Below are 23,639 nucleotides of genomic sequence, written 5' to 3' on the forward strand. Positions count from 1 at the left end.
AAATATTTTGCTCCTAACGTTAAAAAATTGCAGGGTTGGAGGGTAGGGGTGGAAATGGGGGCTGGAGGGGTAGAACATGCACAGTGAATTCTTAATTTGCTGTTCCTTCTTGGAGGTATTTGAAGGTTGAGTTGATAGTTATCCTAGTGTCATAGCCCGTTAAAGCATTCTTAACATCAAAGAGAAGTATTGATCCAGTCATATTGCATAGATTCATGTATACACACATTATATAGTGAGGCAGATAGCTCAATTTATGTGGTATCGTGCCTTCTATTTGTGGCCTATGTAGAGCATCAGATCAGCCAATGGCAGCCTCAGGATGAGCAGGGGGAAGGGAGAGTGGGGATGTACTTTAAGTTCAGTGTCTTACAAGAAATGGCCAGGTTTCAAAAGATAGGTGCAGTTGGTCTGTGGTGTCCTCTCACGCTCCTCGGTAGCTGCTTAGAGCTGCCTCTCTCGTACCTGCCTTTCTAGGTCTTACCCTCTCCTTTCTCTTCACTCATCCTACCACTTAAAAAATATTTGTTCTTAAAAGATATGATTTAAATACATTACTGTAATTCATAGGTCTCTCTCAATAGTCCTCATTCTGTTGGGGCGGGGTGGCGGTGGTATTTAAAAAGAGAAATTTACCGTATCTATTAATATAATGTATTGCGGGAATTATTTTTGATCCGTGTTTTTTTCTTAGTACTTGTCTCTCTGCCATTCTAGACCTGTCAGAGCTGAAAACCAGAATATATAATATATAGGGGTGGCAGTAATCTCCTTCTGGATCCACTTTTTTTTCAGTGGGGGGAAACCATGTCAATCCAGATCCACATCTGGCTTTTAAAGGGATTGCAGATGGTACAGAGAATTTTTAATGTTGTCAAAAATCTATTTTTATTTCCATGCCTCATAACTGTTTACTTTTTTCTAAAAGAAACTATTTTTTATAAGATTTTTAAAGAAGACTTAAAAAATTTTCTAAAATATTTAAAAATTTTGTTTCCTATCCAAAGGACAGTATGGAATGAAGATCTTGAAGACATTGTCAGGGGTATAATGAGACTCAATGGAGAATACATTTGTCTTCAGAATAGCAAAGGTTTTGCCAGGTGGACAAAACTGAATAAAAACTCATTTAGGGGCTTCCCTGGTGGCGCAGTGGTTGGGAGTCCACCTGCCGATGCGGGGGACGCGGGTTCGTGCCCCGGTCCGGGAGGATCCCACATGCCGCGGAGCGGCTGGGCCCGTGAGCCATGGCCGCTGAGCCTGTGCGTCCGGACCCTGTGCTCCGCAACGGGGGAGGCCACAACAGTGAGAGGCCCGTGTACCGCCAAAAAAAAGAAAAAAAAAAAAACATTTAGTTGCATATTGATAAATGTTACCAAACAAGCCTTATAAGTATATGCATTATTTTGAGGAAGAGGTTTATATATTCAGATTTTATTAAAATCTAAATAATTGCTCATTTTCACCTCTGCCTTTTGTTAGCTATTTATTAATGTGCCTCTCATAACAATGCACACTTCATATAATTAATTCATAGATGCAAATACTCATCTAATGCCTCCTGAAGGGTGTAAGAAGCAGTGTGACAGTTGACAGAGCTTATCTAGAGTTTACATAAATATATTGTGTCAAATAGAGAAACCAGTAATAGGAATAGTGAAGCCTATAGAAAAGTTAAGATTTTTGAAATGATCAGAAATAGAGGAACACACACATACAAATTTGATTTGAGGGGCACAAACTATTTACGATGCCCATTGTTTTCTTACAACTAGTGTCTCTCTCCTTTTAGTTTTGAAAATATAACAATACAGTACAACATTAGGTGGTTTCCTGTGAAACAACCTTTTTCCCCAGAGTCAGATGTGAAGAGTTAACATTAATGGACACCGGTGTCCTGTCTCTTGACAACTCAGGCGTGTAGTTATCTACTGCCCATTAGGATGCCTGTATGACTTGAGTGGTTTTCTGCATCCACCTTCAGAGAATAATGGAAGCAATAATATGCTTGCTTAGTAGTTGTTAATCTCTGTTATGAACCATCCAACCACACCTATTTAAGGCTCAAAGTTGAAACAAAGATTAAGGATGTTAACCTGATCATGGAAGAAATGCTTAACTTTGAGAGAGACTTAGATCAATAAGAAGCTCCAACAGGAAGTGGAGGGAATGTTAAGCAGTAGCATAGTGTATTTTTGGAAACCTTACCCTGCTTCTTCAGAGATTGCTTGCTCCTCTTGTATGTTAATATTGTGGACTGTGTATTAATAATAAGCCAGGCTCAACCTATGACTAGCTGGGTAAATTGGAGCAATTTAATTAAGCTTTAAACCATATCTCCAGCTTACAACATTATCCTGAATCAGAGTTCTATTTATAACTGCCTACAAGACATCTTTTCTCTTTTTAAAATGATCTCCTAGAGAGCTCAAATGTAATGCTTCCAAAATTAAATCTATCATTTTTACCTCTTAAATTAGCTCCTCATTAATTATTCCCTCTCGGTAAATTGTGCTTCCAAATATCATATAACTTAAAACAAATCTTGAAATTATTCAGAAATCATCTCCCTTTACCATCCAATCACTACTTCACTAAGTTAAAAACTCTTTAGTGGATTCCCATTATCCTTAAGATAAAGGCAAAATCTATATCAGGGTTAAAAGGCTCTTCGAGACTTGACTCATTTCTTTTCCTTTATTTCTTGTTACTCTTCTTTGCTCTTTTCATTCTACCTAGGGTAGATTTATTTCACTTTTTATGATGACAGACATGCTGTCCCTTGCCTCGGAGGGATTTATCTACTTTCTATAGCTTGGAATTTTTCCCACCATCCATCATCTTCTTACTTTACTAACTCCAATTTGTAGACTTTCAGATCTCTTCTAAAAATGTTTCTTCCTTAAGTAAGGCCTTCCTGATCTTTGAGATGAGGTTAGGTCCCCTTGTTAAGTATTCAAATAACACCTTCTAACTTCACATTTATAATATTTATTAGCCTGCCATCTTCTGTGATATTATAAGTACTGTAAAACCGTATCTATTTTGTTTATGGTTATTAGCACCTAGCATAGCGCTTGACACTTTTTGTAGGCACTCAGTAAATATTTGTTGATTGAATGAATAAATACTATCATGGCCATATTTAATCATATTTCCCCTTCACCTTGAATTATTTGTAATTCCTTGAAAGTGACATGTTGTTTTGAGCTATTATGATGGCTCACATGCTTTTCCTTTCCTGGAATACCCTATGCCTTTCATTGTTTTGCTAACTTCCCAATTATTACTCAAAACTGAGATCAATACATAATAAAAAACCAAAGCTACATAAACAAGATGAGAAGACAACCCTCAGAATGGGAGAAAATATTTGCAAATGAAGCAACTGACAGAGGATTCATCTCCAAAATTTACAAGCAGCTCATGCAGCTCAATATCAAAAAAACAAACAACCCAATCCAAAAATGGACAGAAGACCTAAATAGACATTTCTCCAAAGAAGATATACAGATTGCCAACAAACACATGAAAGAATGCTCAACATCATTAATCATTAGAGAAATGCAAATCAAAACTACAATGAGATATCATCTCACACTGGTCAGAATGGCCATCACCAAAAAATCTACAAACAATAAATGCTGGAGAGGGTGTGGAGAAAAGGGAACCCTCTTGCACTGTTGGTGGGAATGTAAACTGATACAGCCACTATGGAGAACAGTATGGAGGTTCCTTAAAAAACTAAAAATAGAACTACATACGACCCAGCAATCCCACTACTGGGCATATACCCTGAGAAAACCATAATTCAAAATGTGTCATGTACCAAAATGTTCATTGCAGTTCTAATTACAATAGCCAGGACATGGAAGTAACCTAAGTGTCCATCAACAGATGAATGGATAAAGAAGATGTGGCACATATATACAATGGAATATTACTCAGCCATAAAAAGAAACGAAACTGAGTTATTTGCAGTGAGGTGGATGGACCTAGAGTCTGTCATACAGAGTGAAGTAAGTCAGAAAGAGAAAAACAAATACCGTATGCTAACACATATATATGGAATGTATATATATGAAAAAAAAATGGTCATGAAGAACCTAGAGGCAAGACGGGAATAAAGACACAGACCTACTAGAGAATGGACTTGAGGATACGAGGAGGGGGAAGGGTAAGCTGGGACAAAGTGAGAGAGTGGCACTGACATATATACACTACCAAACGTAAAATAGATAGCTAGTGGGAAGCAGCCGCATAGCATAAGGAGATCAGCTCGGTGCTTTGTGACCACCTAGAGGGGTGGGATAGGGAGGGTGGGAGGGAGGGAGACGCAAGAGGGAAGAGATATGGGGACATATGTATATGTATAACTGATTCACTTTGTTATAAAGCAGAAAACTAACACACCATTGTAAAGCAATTATACTCCAATAAAGATGTTTAAAAAAAAAAAAACACCAAAGGTAAAGAATTAATCAGACGGAAAATTTACAGGCTTACACGCTGATGTTAATATTTGAAAAAGATTGAAAATCAAATAATTCAAAGAGAGAAAAACAACCAATTGAGAAGCAGATCTGAAAAACTTAAAATTGGTTTTTTAAAAAGCCCACCTAGAAAAAAAAGAGAGGTGAGAGAGAATACAAACTATCCTCTGAGTAAGGAATAGATTTAACCACAGATGTAGCAACGGTTAAAACATGTACAATTCCATGTCAAATACATTTGAAAATGAAATGTTACCAGAAGTAATTCAACAAGAACTGAAAACATGAATGGACCAATAAGGGTAGGAAAAATGGAAATAATAGTTAAACTTAGTAGCCAAAAGGTACTGTGTCTAGATTTAAGGAGCTAAATCCTATCAAATCTTCAAAACAGAGAAATCTTTTGTTATTTAAATTGTTTTGATCATAGAAAAATATGAAAGAGTTTTGATTTATTTTATGAGGATAGCATCACTGGACAAGGATAACATAAATAGGAAAATAATATTTCTAACTCATTAAAAAAATCCTAAATCAAATACAAGCCAATGGAATCCACATTTTAAATGAACATAAAATGATTTATTATTCTATGACTGCTAAAATAGCTTGACATGAGTGAATCTATTATTATAATAAAGTTCTTTAATATATTAAAATGAAAAAAATACATGTTCCCCTAATAGATGCTAAAAAGCCATTTGATAAAATTAAATACTCTTTCCACTTAAAACCTGTTAGGATGTGACAATTAGGAAGAACCTTCCTTACTTTCTAAAGGATATCTATCACAATCATAACAGACAGTAAGCTTGAGCCATAAACAAGACAAACACTTACCTGGAAAACATATTAATATAAATATATTAATGCAGGAAGACAGGAAAAAATCCCAAGAGGAAATAAATGTTAGAAAAAGACAATATTATTGCTTGCAGGTGATATATAGTTATTTACCTACAATGTAAAAAGAATCTGTTGAAAGATATTTGAACTAATAAAATTGTACAATAAACAGATGTATATAATGACCTGCAGAAAAGACAGTTTTTCCCATATGTCCATTAGGAAATGTGAAAAGTATTCTATTTACAATAGGAAAAAAACTATGGAAACTTAGGATTAAAATGAAGATATAAAAGGAGGCCGGAGCAATAGACCATGTTCCAGGGAGACTAAATATTGTAAACTTGCTGTTTATCTTTAATATATCAATAAATTTAATGCAATTTAATAAAAATCCCTACAGAATAAAAACAATAAAACTTGACTAGCTAATTTAAAATTTTATTTTGAAGACAAAACATGAAAATATGTCATGAAAATTTGAAAGAGGATGTTTGTTCTAAGCCAAAATATACTAAAAAGCTATTTATACTATAATCAAAAACACTAATGTATTAGGGGCTTCCAATTAAAACTGGCAGGCAGAACACACTTATTTGCTGGCTCTCCTCTGACCCTAATAACACAATAGTAAAATAATGAGTCCAGAAAAATGACTCATAAGGGGATCATCAGAGAATAAGGGGTTTCAAAAAAATTCTGTAGACAAAAAAAGTAAGAATAGAGCCAAAAATGTTTAATTAAAAGTGTGTTTAGGAAAGACTTTTTCAGTCAGTTTCTTTTTTTCCTCCTACCTCCTTCCCATCCTCAGTGCTTTCCCAGTTCAGGCAACCCGGAATTTTACCCCCAGATGAAAAACTAAGCATCTTGCCTCTGAACATTCTAAAGAGCTGCCTAAGGAGAATTGGGACTACAAGAGTAAGGTTCTTGTTCTGGCACTATTACTCCAAAAAGAAGAATTCTGGTTCTCTTCTGGTCAATAGCCCTGTACACACATACTCATAGTTACAGGCATCTTCTTTATAGTTGGGTGAGAGCTGGTGGAAGAACATACCTACATATACCAGCTACCTAGAAGAGTCAACACTGTGTTCTGTCTGTTCATAGGACTTGATTTTCCAAACTTCCCAAACTTGACTACCCAGAAATGGCTTCTAGCCAAGATAGAGTATCAGGAACCAGATTTACACTTCTTCTTTAGGCAATTAAAAACTGTACAAAACATGCATAACAACTCTTTTTAGATACTGGACACAGTGCAGGATTGTGATCCGTGAGGAAAAGGAAACAATTGAGGTGAGCCCTGCAATTGCTTTTTGTCTGGAGGCACTTTTGGACTGGAGAGGATGGAGGACTTGGAATCTCAAAGTATAGTAGCCTTGCTGAATTGAGACAGAAATTGGAACCCAAGGAATCTAAAGTGGCTCGAATTTGTGGGGCTGAGTTCTAGAGAGGAAAGATCTACACAGGAAAAGAGTTCAGAAATCTGCATAGGGATCCCCTTAACCCTGCTGACATCTAAGACAGGCATGCGTAAGGTTACATTCCATGAGGCAGAACAAAGAACAACACGGACCTGTCATGGTTCCCACAGCTCACAGAAGGCCAGGAACCATTCAAGGCTGGGACATTCTCACCTCTCTGCATTCAGTGGTGGTTCCAGAGGATCTAGAGTAGACGAGAGGCTGCTCTACACCCACCCTAATAAAAGTTTAAAAAACAAGCCTCAAAAGCATCAAATTGAAGCAGAAGTAATGTAATGCCTCACACAACCAATTCCAACAATCTGTAAAGGAAACAACAACATTCGGACAATCAACAATGTAAAATTCACAAAAACCCATCTTCCAGATGGATTTTTGGCATACTAGATATGCCAGGAAGCCAGAAAATATGACCCATAACTGGGAGAAAAATCAGTCCATAGAAATAAACCCCCAGACAGTAGAGAAGATGGAATTAGCAAATAAAGACATTAAAATAGCTACTTGAACTATGTTAATGTATTTAAAGGAAAATATGAACATATTGGAAAGAAAGTTATAAACAAGAACCAAATGGAAAATCTAGAGATGAAAAATAAGATAACTGAAATGAAAAACTTCAGTAAGTGTTAATAGTAGAAAATTAGGCATGGCAAAAGAAAAAACTAGTGAACTTGAAGATATAGTAATAGAAAGTATCCAAAGTGAAACACAGAAAAAAGACTGAAAAGCAAATGAAAATAATACCAGTGAGCTCTAGGACAATATCAAACAGTCTAACATATGTGTTATTGCATCTCAGAAGGGAGCAGAGAGAAAAAGATTTAAAGAAATAATGGCTAAAAATTTCCAAGTGTGATAAAAATTATAAATCCACATCCAAGATGCCCAAAGAATCACAAGAACCCCAAATTATCAATGTCAGAAGTGAAAGATGGGACATCACAGGTCCTCTAGACATTAAAAAGATAATAAGGAATATTATAAACAACTTTATGCCAAAACACTTGAAAACTTATGTAAAATTCTTCAGAACAACAAATGATCAAACCTGATTCAAGAAGAAATAGAAAATCTGAATAGTTCTATATCTATTAATGGGGTTGATTTTGCAGTGTAAAACCTTTCCATTTAGAAAACTCCAGGCTCTCTGGTGAATTATGTATTTAGAAAGGAATAATCAATAAGACCAATTCTACACTAATCCTTTCACAAAATAGAGGAGGAGGGAACACTTTCCTCTTGGAAAACCTGACCTTATATTTTATGAGGCCAGGATTTTCCTGACACCAAAATCAGACAAAGACATAAAAAGAAAATAATATAGATACCAGTATCCTGAACATAGAAGCAGAAATCTTTAACAAAATATTGTCAAATTGAATCCAGAAGTATGTTAAAAGGATAATACATGATATCTGATGAAGTTTATCTCAGCAACTCAAGGTTGGTGTAATGTTTCAAAATTAATCAATGTAGTCACCATATTTACAGATTAAAGGGGGAAAACACAGGATCACCTCAGTAAAATGCAGAAAAAGCATTTGACAAAATTCAGTAAGTTTATTTGTATAACAAGCAGTCTTGGAAGCTAGAGATAGTGTCTCTGCTGGAGCAAGGGCAGGTATTCTAACTGTCCTGTATAATAAAGGTAATGTTTCCATCTAGAGCAAAGGGCAGGCATGCTTAGTGCACTCAGAAAAGTAATGGGTCCTTTAGCTTAGAGTTTTCTCTTGTAATGCAACCACTGTGTGACCCTTTTCATGTTGCCTATAGGAACTGGGGCTTGGAGAGCCCGTGCAAAAGTGCTGTTACTCTGGCTCCTGCTATTGCTGTGAGCAACAAACTGTCCTTTATCTCTGACCCAGTAGTCTCATGTCTTCCACTAGAACCCATGAAACTGTCAGGCTAACATATTAGCTTACAAGTTGGATAAAGTCTCAGAATGTTTACAGTTCTTGACAACATAAAAATATATACCTAATTCCAATATCGAATTTAAAAAAACTAGTCTAATCAATTATAAGGTAATTGTAATCCCATGTAAAAGTGAATTTAAAATTTTTTGTTGAAAAAAGTACTTGGACAAAGGATTTTGAAACACTATTTCAGAAATTTATTTACATGGTTTGGATGGAAGCAATTGATACGGTTTACTTGGAATTCCTGGAAAAAAAGAAGAATTTTTTAGAAGGTTGGACTTCTAAGTGTATTGCAGAAAAATAATAATTAAAAAAAATCCCTGTTTGCTGCCAAAGTTGCTTTGGTCATATACAATGTATAGAAGTAGTATAATAAAATAATATGAATTTTATCAAAAGAGCAAAATCTCTAAATAATTCCACTATATAATAAATTGGATACAAATCTTACAAAACTGAATTGTACTCACCTTCTTATTACTGTCCTCTGGCTAATGCCCGATAGGCTAAAAGAATCTTAAACGTATTTCTGCTAATCCACCATGATATACATACCTTTCAAATCAGGGGCTAAAGGCCTACTTCTGGGACTAGAGGTGTCTTCATAAATATCATAGATGTCAAAATGGAATTTCTCTCTTCTTGAAATGTAACCCATTTTTGATAGGTCAATATGATGATTATAGATTTTTTCACTTAGATTTAAATATTCTTTTTGAAGATTCCGCATCTCAAATTCCAAGGTATCCCTTTCATTCTCTATACTTCTTACATAATTTTCTAAAAGTATTTTGTCTTCCTCAAGTCTACTGATGCTGTTTTCAAATTTTATACTTTCTTGACTATGTTTTTTTAGTTCTTCTTTTAGAATCTGATTATCAGTTTTAATTTCCATTAACATTTTTGATAACATATCACATTTGTTGCCCATTTCTGACAAACTATTCTTATAAATACTTGCTTTTGATTTTGCATTTTTTATTTCTTGCAGAAAATTCTCTTCGGCGGTAGATTGGTATGTTTGAATATCCTCAATTTCTCTTTCCATCATTTCTCTCGCAGCAGTAGATTCTTGTAAGGTTGTTTCAAGATTAAGCTTTTCATTTTTAACTGTTTCTATTATTTGAAGAAGTGTCTCTTGTTCAGTTTTTGCCAATCTTTCTTTCTCTTTTAGCTGCATTATCTCTAGCTGGTTTTCTTTTCGTTCATTTTCAAGTGAGCCTTTTTCCTTTAGAAGCTGGTATGTTTTTTCCTCTAATACTTCTTTTTCCTCTTGTATCAACAGAATATTTGTTTTCATTGATTCCATTTCTGTGATCAATAGTTTATTTTCATTATTGACAATGGCCATGTCACTTTGAGTTTTGTGTTCCTTACTTTTTAGTTGTTCTAATGTTTCTATTATTTGTTGCTTCTCCAAAGAAAGTTGACTATTTTTTTCCTCTAGGGTTTTATTTTGTCCTTGGAGAACATTATAGTTACTAATTATTTCTTTCAATTCTTTAACACATTCTTTGCCATCTTCTTCTGTTTTAATTAACTTGGGCTGAATAGTGTTCTTTTCTTCAGCCAATGTCTTAAGTTGTTTTTCATACATTTCAATTTTCTGTATCAGAGATTGTGTGGTAAAGACAAGAAGTTTAATTTTCGCTTTAAGGGTTAGGTTTTCATTCTCTAGTTTTAGTACTTTTTTCTGTATCTGCATAGATTCTTTCAGGTAATTCTGTAAGTACTGAATTTTTGCTACACACTGTTCAGTAACAGAATTGACTTTGGATGTCTTCTCACTTTCAAATATTAGTGATCCTTGTTTTACTGCAAATGGTTGTCTTTCTTTGTCTTTCATTGCATATTTTGTTGGGTCACAGAATGCCAGTGTATGTTTTGGAACTGTGGAGTGGAGTTTTAAATCTGCAGTATTCTTGTCAGCGATAGGAATTTCTTTATTATTTTTCTCATTCTTTTCCCCCCTGTGTATTTCACTCTTAGATAGTTTTTCACATTTCCTACAAAAATTCACATGGAATTTTGACACTGTTTCCCTAAGTGCCTCTAATTCCAAAATTCTCTTTGATTTTATATCTTCATTTAAGTTACTTTCAATATTTTCTTCCTTAATAAAGTTAATTTTTTCCTTGTGAGTGGGGGGCAGGTCATAGTTACCATTCCTTGGAACAGCTTTTAAAGTTTGCAGTTCATTTGTAAGTGCCAGTTCCTTGTCATGTGACTTTTGAAGCTCTTCCTTCATTTGTTTGATAGAATGGCAGATATCATCTAAATTTTCACAAAATCCATGCTTGAGGTAAGGCACAGTAACTCTGGACTTATCCAGAATTACCATATCAGCTTGAGACATCCCGTTTTGAGGTACATTAGGTAGGAAATTATAAAGGTTATTATAATTCTTCAAGTCAGAATTTTCTGAAGCTGAATTATCTGTCGAAGTTAATATGTCCTTGAAATGTATCTGGCATGGGATATTTATACCTTGAGAGAGCCTGTTAACACTGTCACTACTGAATATTTCTTCTACGGAATGAAGAGTCCTAGGATCCTCAAAAGGCTGAATTTTCTCCATAGAAAGGGTTTCTTCTTGATTCTCTACAGGCTAGTAACAATAAAAATCACACTATAAATGTACTATCATTTGCTACATGACCAACAAATTAAGATAATATTTTGTGGAGAATTGCTTTTACTACAACCAGAATGAACATTTTATCCATTTCTGCAGCAAAGAGGCTGACAAGTATGATTCATTTTCTCCAGAAAATCTACCGTTATTTTGAGATCTGTAACTCTGGTCTTCACAATTTGCTTAGAAATTGCACTTACTTCCTTAGGGGGTGAGATAGAAGGGCCAACCCCTCAATTCCAGAAATATAAATTCGGCATTTCTAGAGACCATCATAGATAGGTGGGGAAGAGAGAAGCAATAGTTCAAAGGGAAGTTTAAGGAAAATGAAAATTTCTACTTCTGGGCTATTTGTCAACCTTAGCTTGTCTTCCTCATTTCAAATGGGTCTAGGGTTGTGACTCTTCACAGAGAAAGTGTGAAGTTCTAATAAGTATAGACACAGTGACTCTAGTTTGGACCTGTTTTAGAGAACTCACTCTAGGTGTAAGTCAGTCCTAAAAGTAGAAAAACTCAAAGTGGACAGAAAAACTGCCGTGTATTTCAGTTTACTTGGGAATCTTTAGGTATATGGATTAAGTCAAATGCCCCTCACACGCTCTCCTAAGAGAAACAAGAAAATTGCAGAAGTACAGAGGTAAACGAACATCTTTTAGGGTTTTCAGGACAGGAGTTTCCTTATTTTCATCTTTGACAATCCAGTCGCCCTGTGAAGAAGGGGAGAATGTAAAGGTGAAGGTAAACTGGTTGCAGTAACATTTCTGAAGTACCTAAATGTAGGAATGATTTTGTACTGAAACACATACCAAAGCTTTTTCATTGCGTGTGCTGAATACTAGATTTTTTTCTGAGCTAAATATTGGGTTTTCTACTTCAATAATACTTTTGTTCAGTATTTCACTGATTTCAGACTGCACCTTTAAAAGAGAAATTAAGAATGTCAGGCTTTGATTTCACACTTATAAAGTTATGAATGCACAAGGATGATAGATATTATACTTGAAAGATACCTTTACATTTCCTATGCATATTCTTTTCCATCATATAAATTAAAAATTAAATTTAATTTATTGTAATCTCTATCATTGAAGGAATCTTTAAGAAAAGGATGTCTTTACTACATGATTATAAAATCAGAAAGACTTAATTTAGGAAAACAATAAAATCTTATGAATTAAAATAATTTTAGATGTTTGATTTTTACATTGTTGAATAAATCAGAGGTCTTTGACCTCTGTCATCAGAATGGAATCTATTCCGTCAGCCTCAGGAGGATTTTATCTTCTCGTCCCATTTCCCTGCAGTTGCTTCAGGAATATCAGGATGAAGTTTATGTTGGGTCTTTGGCAACTATGCGTTGTGTTATGTACCCCCAGGATCCATGCCCTGTCCTTCTGTTAACACTACCCCTTACTTCTGGATAAAGTCCATGTGCCTTTGGTGATACAGATCCCTCCTCCAGCTCCAAGGGGTGGGCATGTGACCCAGAGCTAACCAGTCAGAGCGTTGCCTCCCTCTGAACAGTGATTGCTTCAAGCACTGCATGTGGGGCTGTCAGAATCAGGCCAAGAACTCAGTACACACTGTTAAGAGAGAAAAGCACGGTCTCATCTCTGTCTAACTGGAATCTGGAAGGATAAGGGCCGGAACTTCTAGCAACCCTTTTGCTACCACATGGAGTCTGAGAATACATTACTGTCAAAAGCAGAACCAAGATAAGGAGTGAGGCTGGTTCCCTGACGACGTGAGTCCTGCCCGTATGGATGAAGCCATCCCCAAGTGAACTATTCAGAGGGTTTGCATTACTAGAGCTAATAAAGTACACTTTTCCCTTAGTCAGTTTGACTTAGATTTTATTATCACTTATAATGAGAGTCCCTATTTGTAGACTATATATAGGTAGCACTTTAAACATATGTTTTAAAAAAAAATCAGTGAGTGTTATTTCTTTGGGCTCATATCCAAATGCAAGTATAACAGAATATAGTTTCCTGCCAATTTCGTGTCTAGAATAGGTTGTGGCTTTATTACATTCAATACCAACTCATCAGTTGGCTATAGTGATCATCAGTTTAGAAGTGTGTGACAGTGCTCTAAGTTTGGATATTTTCTATGTAAATTAGAAGAAACATACCATGCTAACATTCTGCAAAGTCTGTATTCGGAGAGCCTGAAATGATTCCAGCTGATGCTGAAGGGCCTATAACAAAATTACACAAGGTATGAAATTGAACATTTTTAGGTGAACATACATTTTGTTACAATTAAAAAAAAAAAATCACCTGAAGTTGCCTATTACAAGGATCATGTGAGGGTCAGGTGACCGGCATTCTTCATCATTCTTGCCCACTCTCCAGTGCATTTTGATGAAGACTTTTGTGGAAAACCCGTATATATTTAGGAAGTATTCTGAGAAAGATCAGACTTTACACAGATTTTCTGAGAAAATGAAATATACTCACTTTCAGTGCTGAGTGTGGTTGTATTTGATTTTCTGATTCTGTTATGCAGCCGTATTCTAAAAAGTAAAATTGAAAAACGATGTGATTTAATCCTTAAGTGTTATTTTTAAACAATGTTAATGGAAAGCAGTCTCCTAGCTTTCCTGGATGGTGAGGCAAAGAGATGATGAGACGATTGATGTTCACATTAAGAAAAACCCGATGCTAGCTGCATAGTGAGTTTAAGAGATAATTCTCATCTGACTTACAATACTGCACCTACTTAAGGTTGTAATAGTGGTTTTACTTTTATAATAAACCCTTAACTTGTAACACCAAACTGAGAACTCTCAGGAACTCAGATATCTTTGTTTGTTTCTGGGATATAAACCATATTTTTTGGTAAAAAAAATTAAGAATTCTTATGTTAAGGGAGACCCTTGGCAAAGTCGTATATAGGTCTCAGTACCTATGCAACAGCCACGTGATGTTTTTCTTCCTTAACATGGAAAACAGTTTGGATTAATAGAACATAATTTTTGTTATGCTGTTAAGCAAAGTGCTATAAGGATCCATGTGTTCCTTCCTAGAAAATAGATTTTAGTTCTGCAGTAGGGGAGAGACTATATAACGTTTGCACATTTCCTGACATACATTACTTTTTTTCCCCAAATGTTAGGCTACTTGCTTTGTAAATTTTTATTGAAAAAATTAAAAAACATGTCCTGAATGAAATGAGAGTTATGTTAGAATTTGCCCCAGGCTGACAATTTCTGCTGTAAGAGAAGGTTTTTAAAGAAGTCAGTGCATCTCTTTTGGAATGGCAGTCTGCCAGATGTTACAGAATCTGGTTGCAAAGTGTACTTCCTTCCACCCAGTCCCAATGTGGCCCTCATCACTGAGAGAGCTGCTGTGGTTCAGAGCCTGGAGCCATTTGGCCAGTTGAAGAATCCCGCCTTCATCACAGGGCAGGGATGGACCATGTGTGGGGGCTGGGCAGGGGTGCATTAATGAGTTATCTTCAGGATTCTGGCTTTCTTTATCGCCTCTGAAAGTCAGAGGGAGTTACGAGCCATGCTATAGATAGCCTTGCCAGAATCATCTGTTTTTGTCTTTGGCCTCCACTCTCCAATTTTATGTCCTGAGGGGGTGCCCCCTTCCTTCTCCAGGTACTGCTGGTGAAGTTTTTGCTGGTGTTTGTTCACGTCCTTTTGTAGTGGGGGAGGAAGGTCTGGGGTCTTCTTTGGCTCTAAAGTCTCTACCTGAAAGTCTAGAATAATTTTGATAAGTTCATGATTTGGCCTTAAATACTATTTCATGTTCAAGTGGTTCATTCCTTCAATAATATCACACGTTCAGATTTTGAGTGTCTACCACGTGGTGTGCCCCACTGTAGTTACTATAGACAAAGCAATGAATAAATCAGCCGGAGCTCCTGTTCTCACTATGCCTACCTTCTAAAAAAAGTAAACAGAAAAAAAGCAAACAAAGATATAAACAAGATACTTCCAAATAGTGATAAATAACACAAAGAAAATAGGCTACTGTGACAGTGAGGGGGGGTGAGGACAGCATTGGGGAGGGCGGTTAGAAAAGGCCTATCTGGTATTTTGTGGCTTCAGCCAAGACTCCTACGTGATAAGAAGGGGCCAGCCGTGTGGACATCTGTAGGAAGAGATTCAGAGCAGAGGAAACCGCAAGGTCCTGAAGCAGAGCACGTGTTACCTGTGTTTGGAACAGAAAGAAAGCCCATGTGGATGCAGCTTCCTGAGATGGGAGCACAGTGTGCTAAGAGTTCAGGGGGAGATGGGGGTGAGGTTAGAGAGAATCTGGCAGGCCATCCTGAGGGGTTTGGCTTTTATTTTAAGAGAAATGAGAAGCTTTGAGGGGTTTCGATCACGAGAATGATTTGATTTGACTAAAAACATTATAGGACACTCTCCTGCATGATAATGGATTAGAAGGTAGCAGTTGCAGGACTATTGGAATAATCCAAGGGAGAGACAAAGGTACCTTGGACTAGAATGGCAGTGCGGGAAATGGAGAAAAATAGGTGGATTCAAAATACGTTTTTGACATGAAGCATTGCTGGAGGATTAGATGTGGCCAGTGTCGAGGAAGGAAAGGTGACTCCTGGTCTTTAGTGAGAGCAGGTGGACGAATGATGATGCCATTTACTGAAATGGAAAAGAGTGGGGGAGGAACGTATTTTAGGGAAAACTCGTTTAGGTCTGTTAAAGTTTTCCGTTGGACATCAAAGTGGAGATGTCAACAGGCAGTTGGGTAGTCAGGCTCTGGGTCAGGGGAGTGACTATGAGCACTGTATTGGGAAATATGGACCCTGCTGCTGGCCTAGACAGGGGCACTTTCTGTGCAGTGAGCAGCTCAGAACCCCAGATGAAGTGGCTCGAGGGGAGATGGAACGTGAAGGTTCGTGGGCAACGCTTTCTGGTTTTACTGTGGCAGGGGATAAGGTGCTGGTGGGGATAGGGGTTTTTGGAAGAGATGTGAAGGTTAAGAAGAACTTTTTTTTAACCATGAGCGAGTCTAATATGCCTGCTTACTGCGGGAATCATATAGTGGAAATGGAGGAGAAGAATAATTCTGGAGAATGAGGAAGGCTGATCGCCAAAGTTGAGTCTTGAGAATTACAGGAGAGGTATGATCTGGAGGAAATGACCTGTGGTTGAGCAGGGACAGTCCTTCCACTGAAGTGGGGGGCAGCAGAGAATACGGAACACAGGCGGTAGGTTAGCAGAGTTTAAGGTTGAAGCTTAGGGATTTGGGGTCTGATTGCTTCTATTTTTTTCATATAGTTTGAGGTCATGTTACACGTTGGGAGGTAGCGGTGAGAGGTGTTGGAGATTTGAGGAAACCAGAAGAGTGGAATAGTTATCTTGGACAGGGCTTGCAAAAGCATTTACTGGGGAAATAAATTAACTTTTCCAAATAGCATTGAGATCCATGGTATGACTCAGAAGTGAGTGTTTTTCTCCAGCAAAGTTCATATGATTCAGTGAAGATAGAGTAGGCAGAGAGTTGGATTCATCTATTTTTAAAAGCTACGAAAATAACTTTTTGTTTTTCTTATGAGTTTCAGAGACATTGGCTACTACTTATTCCCAAAGGGGAGATAATTTTAAAATTCATCAGTACTTAAAGAAACACATAGGATTATGTGATTCTAGAATTGGAAGGGAAATTATCAGTGAAGCACAGGAGAGGGAACACAGTCACAGGTCACCATTTATTAAGTCCTTGCTAAATGTACTATATTGGGAAGTATTTAGACTAAGTAGAGGATATGGTGCCAGCCCTGAAGAAGCTTATACTCTATTCAGATTGCAAGAAATATTATTCAGATTATATTCACCTTAAGTTCTCTAGCTGTTTCATATTTAAGTGTCAAAATTTAAAAACAAGATAGTTATCAGCAGGATGACTTTTGAGGTCATTAAGGTAAAGATATAAGGAATTTATTCTGAAGTCTGCAGAAGATTATGTCATATTCAATGTATAGAGAAAGTTTTAAGGGCATACTTGTAGCTAATAGAGCAGGGAGAACAAATGAGTTTTAAAAATGCAACGTGGTAACAATTCTATATAGGATGTTAGACACTCTGTAGTCAACGCCTTTTAATCCTCAGGTTCAAATACTGAGTTTTGCCGTGACAATTCACACTCACTCCTAGAAGTAACTGTTTTATTGAAGCCTTGTGAGCTGTTCTACCCAAGCCTTCATTCATTCATCTAACAACTATTTTTAAGCACCTGCTATGTATCAAGTACTGTCCAAGGTGCTGGGGATCCTACAGTGAGCAAAATATGCAAAATCTCTGCCCATGTGAGGGGAACAAAGGATACTGTGTGTAAGATGGGAGTGAATCCTATGGAGAATAGTAAGGCACAGAGCAGGGGAGTGTGCATATCTGCACGAGGCTTTGTTATGGGAGCTATGGAGCCAGGCTGCCTGAGCTTGAATCCTGGCTTTGCCACACGCTCACTGTGAGGGATCAGTGTCTCGTTTGTAGGTAAAGCCTTACACAGTGCATGGCACACAGTAAATGCTCAAGGAAAATTTACTCTCTTACTGTAGCAGCAAGGGTGTTATCAATATGATGATGATTTGGTAAATTTAAAATTTCTAATAGAGATGGAAGGGAGGGATGACTGCTCAAATTCTCCAGTGCCTCCCATTTTGCTCAGAATAAAACCGCACATCCTTACATGGAATTACAAAGCCCAGTATCCTCTCTGAACCCTTCTCCTATCCTCCTCCATGCTTATTCTGCTCCCGTCACCAGCTGATCCTCAAGCATGCCAGGCATCCTCCCACCTAGGGACCTTTGCAGCTGCTGTTCTCTCTGCCTGGAATGTTCTTTCCCTGGAAATCTGCACTGACTACTCCTTCACCTCCTTCAGGTCTTTGCTCAGATGTCATCTGCTAAGTGAGGTCTCCTACCATCCTATTTGAAATAAAATTGCACACTCCCCACCCACCTCTGACACTCCATATATATACTTCACGCCATATACTAACTCCTTGTTCTTTTAAAATCAGAGACCTGAGAAATATATATGACCTTGTAATTCGGCATTATTTATGCAAATCATGTTAGTGTTCTGTTGGTCAGTACCCAGCGAATGGATCACTTGGTGACCATGACGTGTAGCTAAGAGAACAGAAAGTGGGGAGGGCACAAGGTCACACGTCCTAGTTTTGCCTTGAGCTGTAAGCAGGAAGTCCCTGCCATCCTTGGTGGCGCCTAGCTTAGAATATGTCTCACCCATTGAGTCCCTGCCCTTACACCCGCCACGCTCTAGCAAGAAAGACTTAACTCTCACACAAGCATATGTGCTATTTTGTATGTAATTTCATTTTCTGTGAACGCTGGCATTTTTCTCCAGAGCCTTCCATCTCACTCACATTAGAGAACACACGGTCTTGCCACATGAAGCTCCCTCAGTCTCTTCTGACCTTAAACACTCTCTCTTGGTATGGAGCTGTCTCCGTGTCTAGACTCTCTGTGAGGGCTTTCTGCCCCACTCAGGGCTTCCCGTCGCCCCTCCTGTTGCCCAGGGATGCCTGCCTGGCCTCATGCAGGCGGGCGGGGCGCAGAAGAGCAGAGAGGGGGCAGGTCAGTGCACTGCCCTGCGGCCTCTACTGAGGTGTGGCTTATCCTGGTGCTCTGGGCATCCAATTGCCTTGTGTCTTTTGTCTGCCGGCTGTGGCTGTTCCAGCCTTTTTTTTAAGAGCCCTTGACAAGGCCGTTGTGAAGGTCCCCGGTTTATGGAGGTGGACAAACCCCAACCTGACCTCAGGTCTCGGGCTCATCACTTGTCGCAGCACCTCTGCATCTGGATTGCCCACGTGTCCCGCGTGGCTTATGGGTAACCATAGGATCCCAATGTGGCCCCTCAGTTTAGATACTGCCTTCTGCCCACAGCGCTCTGCTCCTTCCCTGGTGTCTCACATGAACACCAGGCCCCTCTGAGAGCTGTGTAGCCTCCTTCAGCTTCTCTCAAGGAAGCGAGACTCCAGCTTCAGTATTCTCAGATCCTCCGCACATCTTACTCATGGTTTATATGGAACTTGAAAACTGCAGCTTTTTAATGACTTCAAACATCCTCCCTATACAGTATCCTGTAGTCTACAAATATTTACTATAAAAGTATTTCTTTTGGAAAAAAATAGGTACCTTTTTAGTGACTGTCCAAAAAATCAGCAATTCTTATCTGGTATTCAGAGAAGCAGTACAGTGTAGCATGGAGGTTAAGGCCTGGACGCTGGAGCTACCCCGCTGAATACTGGCTCTGTCAGTTGCTGCCTGTGTGACCTTGGGGAGTTAGTTAACCTCTCTGTGCCTCGGTTTCCTCACTTGTAATATGCGGAGAATGGTAGTACCTACTTCATAGGGTTGTTGTGAGGATTAAATGAGTTGACATATTTAAGTGCTCAGAACAACATCTAGCACAAAGTAAATGTCCCGTGTTAGTTATTATTAGTATCTTACGAGTAGTTACCGGAAGCACACCAGTTGGGCCGGTGGACTTAGGTAACGTACTGGTTGCCTATAGTAAAAGGCAGAAACATCACTGCCATCGGAGCCTTGGCCTGGGAGGTTTTACCTGTTTCACTGCCACTATTTTCCTTTACCCCCTCAGAGGAATTTAGGATCTTGGGTGCTGAAAGGAGAACGCAGTCAACCCCCTCCTCTTCGTCAGTACGCTTTTCTGTAACACAACAGTACGCGGCTTTTGGTTTTGCTGGGAGAAAGGAGGCGAGGCGTGGGGATTCGGGACGCGGGCGCGTAGAGCGGCCACGGGAGGGCGCGCTGGGGCCACGCCGCGGCGGCGGGCCGTGCTGCTCCAAAGCTGGAAGCAGGGCAGGCGCGGGGACGCAGGCGGTGCTTTCCTCCTGGGGAGGGCGGAGGTGTGCGGCTCGTCTAGGAGATCCACACTCCAGACGGGACCCGCCCCGCGGGGGAAGGAGCCGGGGCGGGGGGAGGCGGCGCTCCCCACCACGCGTCCAATTCCCGGGTAGTCCCCTCCCAGGGCAGCCCCCGACCCGGCTCTTACCCGGGCTCATTTCTGCTGCTCAAGCTCCCTTTCCAACCGCCTTCCCCTCTCCCAGTCACTAGGCTCGGTTGCTTCCCGCCTGGGCAGCTCGTTGCTTGGTAACGGGGTGGCCGGGACACAGCGAGCGGCAGTGGGGCGCGCGCGAGGGTGGGGGTGGGGAGGAGGAAGGTGCGCGCTGGGGGCCGGGGTGCAGTACGTCCGCCCAGCCGGAGCGGCGCCCGCGACAGCTGCGTGCTACCTTTGCTGTGCCTCCCAGGCCCAGCGACAGTCTCACTAGGGTGTATCAACCCCCCACGCCCCACCCCCGCCGCTCCCCTGCTGACCCAGAACTTGATCTCGATCAGACTCTGATTTAACACAGCACCTGTTGGACCCAAGCTGTGTGGAGAAAGGGGAATGTGTGGAGACACGCAGACACCTAGGAACTTCCCTTCCCCCCCCCCCTTTCTGATCGCCATTTCATTGTTTTATTCTGTTCTGTTCCTCTTGTTTCAACCCATCGGTCGAATTAGTTTCAGCGTTTGGGGATTTGAACGGTCCTAGACCATTATTGTGAAAGGACGTCTGTTTGCTGTGGTTAAAAGAAGACCCCTGTGTCCGATAATGAACTTTCAATAACCGTGTATGGAAATGTACACATTACAGCTGTAGCAGAGGCGCCAGTCTTCATCTGTAGAGCATGCTCATTTCCTGTGCACCTGGGCAAACCGCTTGCAAAAGATGAATGTTGAGTTGGAAGCTGGGGCTTGTTCAACTGAGGACTGGTTGGCGTGGCCGCAGTGAATCCCTGTGCCCATCAGGAAATGGAGCTCTTTAAGTAAAAGTTTTAAATGAGCGTATATTATTATTTTGTGATAACAGCCGTTACAGGTGATAGAATATAAAATAATTGAAAATTCAAATTTTAAGTCACAATAAAGAATTTAAAGTCATGATGACATAACTTATTATATAATAATTATGTGGCTTGCTTTCATGGAAATGAAATTCTTTATCAGAGGTTCAATGTTTACTTGCTGTAATTTCTTGTTTCTTAGCCTATAGAAATGGTCTCTAGAAGATTCGACAGTCTTGTGGTGTTGTAGACAATTTCAACAAATTGTAATTTTGAGAACTTAGGTTCTCCATTGATGATTGATATTGACAAAGTTAATTTTTTCCGAAGAGCTACGAAAGTTTTCATCAATGTGTCTGTTAAATTGCTATTCTGAATAAATGCAGTATTTTGAAGGGAGAATGTAGATAAAAAAGCATTACATTTTAGTAAGTTAACTTCCATACTAATGAAATTTCCATAACAAATAAGAAATTACTATAAAATATTCTATTTTGTGTAACATTATATTTTAATATGTAATAACCTGATAATTAACGTATGTAATATTCTATAATAACTAATTTGGCCATGTAATATTTGTGGATTATGATGGCAAATGTATACAGAGAAGTTACTTGTGGATTTAAATTAGAGGATTTAGCCACACCATTTAGCACAGAATATAAAAAGCAGATGATAAGAGCTATAATATCAAAAACTCAAACTTAGCCAGTGTGCTAATTTCAATAGAGAACCTACTCTAATTTTAAGATATTTCCCAATCAGTTCATCAGTTAGGGAAGCAGTTCTTTACTTAGAAGTTCAGTTGATTTTAGATGTTAGGTCAACAAGATCATTTGATTATCAAACTCATTTCTCTTTAGTAAACTAAATCACATATGTGTATTCTCAGGATAGGAATAATTTATTTGTCAGAAAATTATTGTAATTAATATATAAAAAGCCCATCTTTGGAGCCAACAAACAATAAATTTTAAAAATATCTTTAGTAATTACAGTGTCTATGACATGAATGGCATCCCCTCAGAAAAGGCCCCATGTTAGGGCCTCACATCAACAATTGCACATGGAGACCCTGTTCTTTGGTGAGAGAGAACCTGGAAGTGTAAGAAGAGAACATGAACCCCCAGAATACGGGTGGATGGTGGACACATCATTTTGGGGGTGTTCATTGCATTTGTGAATGTATGTCGAGGGAAGTCTTTTCTGATTACTCATGGCCACTTAAAACCGTTGTCACCAATCACAGCCTGCTTGAAACTCCCTCCATTTCTGAACTTTGCAGGTAATAGTGACTCGGTGACTTGCCGTCTCTGAGCATGAGTTTACTTATCTCCACAACAGGCCAGGATTGCTGTAAAGGGTCCTACTACAGTAGGTTCAGTAGTTACATAGGAGGCTGCCAGTGATGGCACCTCTAGACCCCAGAGTCTCAGGTGAGATTCCATTAAGAGTGCTGACATTTTTTCCTGTGATTCGTCCTTATTTTTTAAAAATTGACACTTCAATTGGGCTTCCCTAGTGGCACAGTGGTTGAGAGTCCGCCTGCTGATGCAGGGGACACGGGTTCGTGCCCCGGTCCGGGAGGATCCCACATGCCGCGGAGTGGCTAGGCCTGTGAGCCATGGCCGCTGGGCCTGTGCATCCGGATCCTGTGCTCCACAACGGGAGAGGCCACAACAGTGAGAGGCCCGTGTACCGCAAAAAAAAAAAAAAAAAAAAAAAAAAAATTGACACTTCAGTTGAAAAAGATTCAACTACTTTAGCTCAAATACCGGAACACGTATATATTTTAAAGAGATAGTTTGTGTTGTCTAATTTGTATTGTGCATCCACTTTGTGATGAACTTGCCAAAATTCAAAAAATAAAAAATTTTATGTTTCTCAGTCAATGCACATTTATATGGCCTATAAAATGTAAAGTCCTCATTAAGTTTTATTTATTAAATTATTTTTTGAGAAATTTTAAAATGATGGAATATGCAAAGAAGGCTATGATTAACCCTTTGCTTCCATCTCCCAGAATAAACAGTTATAATTATACTGGCATATTTGATTTTTATTTAGAAAAATAAGAATCATATAGGATGGAACTCCCCACCACTTCCTTTTCTGTTCCTTCTTCCCTACACTCCTCCCATAAGAAACCATTGTCATGAATTTAGGGTACAATTTTACAGTTCATTCTTATATTTTTATACTAATTATAATGAGTAATAGAGATGATTGCCCTTGTTTGTTTTAAAGTTTTTCATAAATGGTATCATAGTTTACGTTTTATTCTGCAGCTTGCTCTTTTTCAGCAAATATGTTTTTTAGGTCTATGCATTTTTAAAGAATAGATCTTTAATTCAATTGTAAAACTGGACTTGAGATACCTTTCAGTTCCTCCAGTGTTTTT

General features: G+C 38.7%; 2 protein-coding genes across 2 annotated transcripts in view; one reads left to right on the forward strand and one right to left on the reverse strand.

The window, feature by feature from the left end:
* CFAP96 (cilia and flagella associated protein 96) overlaps positions 1–23,639 on the forward strand; it is a 93,640-nt gene that overhangs the window by 14,077 nt on the left and 55,924 nt on the right. The gene's annotated exons all lie outside the window — the stretch shown is intronic.
* On the reverse strand, positions 9,278–20,410 carry CCDC110 (coiled-coil domain containing 110). Its single transcript, XM_060291702.1, has 6 exons — positions 20,401–20,410; positions 19,951–20,055; positions 13,843–13,898; positions 13,515–13,580; positions 12,187–12,297; positions 9,278–11,353 (listed from the first exon to the last, which is right to left on the reverse strand). The coding sequence occupies exons 1-6, from the start codon at positions 20,408–20,410 to the stop codon at positions 9,278–9,280; spliced, it is 2,424 nt and encodes an 807-aa protein (XP_060147685.1).

Source organism: Globicephala melas, chromosome 21 (genome assembly GCF_963455315.2).
Source record: "Globicephala melas chromosome 21, mGloMel1.2, whole genome shotgun sequence".
Classification (NCBI taxonomy): Eukaryota; Metazoa; Chordata; class Mammalia; order Artiodactyla; family Delphinidae; genus Globicephala; species Globicephala melas.

What these genes read in the sequence shown, in the direction of transcription:
- CCDC110 (XM_060291702.1), bottom strand. An exon ending in AAATAGTGGCAGTGAAACAG is followed by an intron (nt 13,899 to 19,950) that starts GTAAAACCTCCC and finishes TTTACTTTTTAG; the next exon opens with AATACGGCTGCATAACAGAA. An exon ending in CACGCAATGAAAAAGCTTTG is followed by an intron (nt 11,354 to 12,186) that starts GTATGTGTTTCA and finishes TATTGTTACTAG; the next exon opens with CCTGTAGAGAATCAAGAAGA.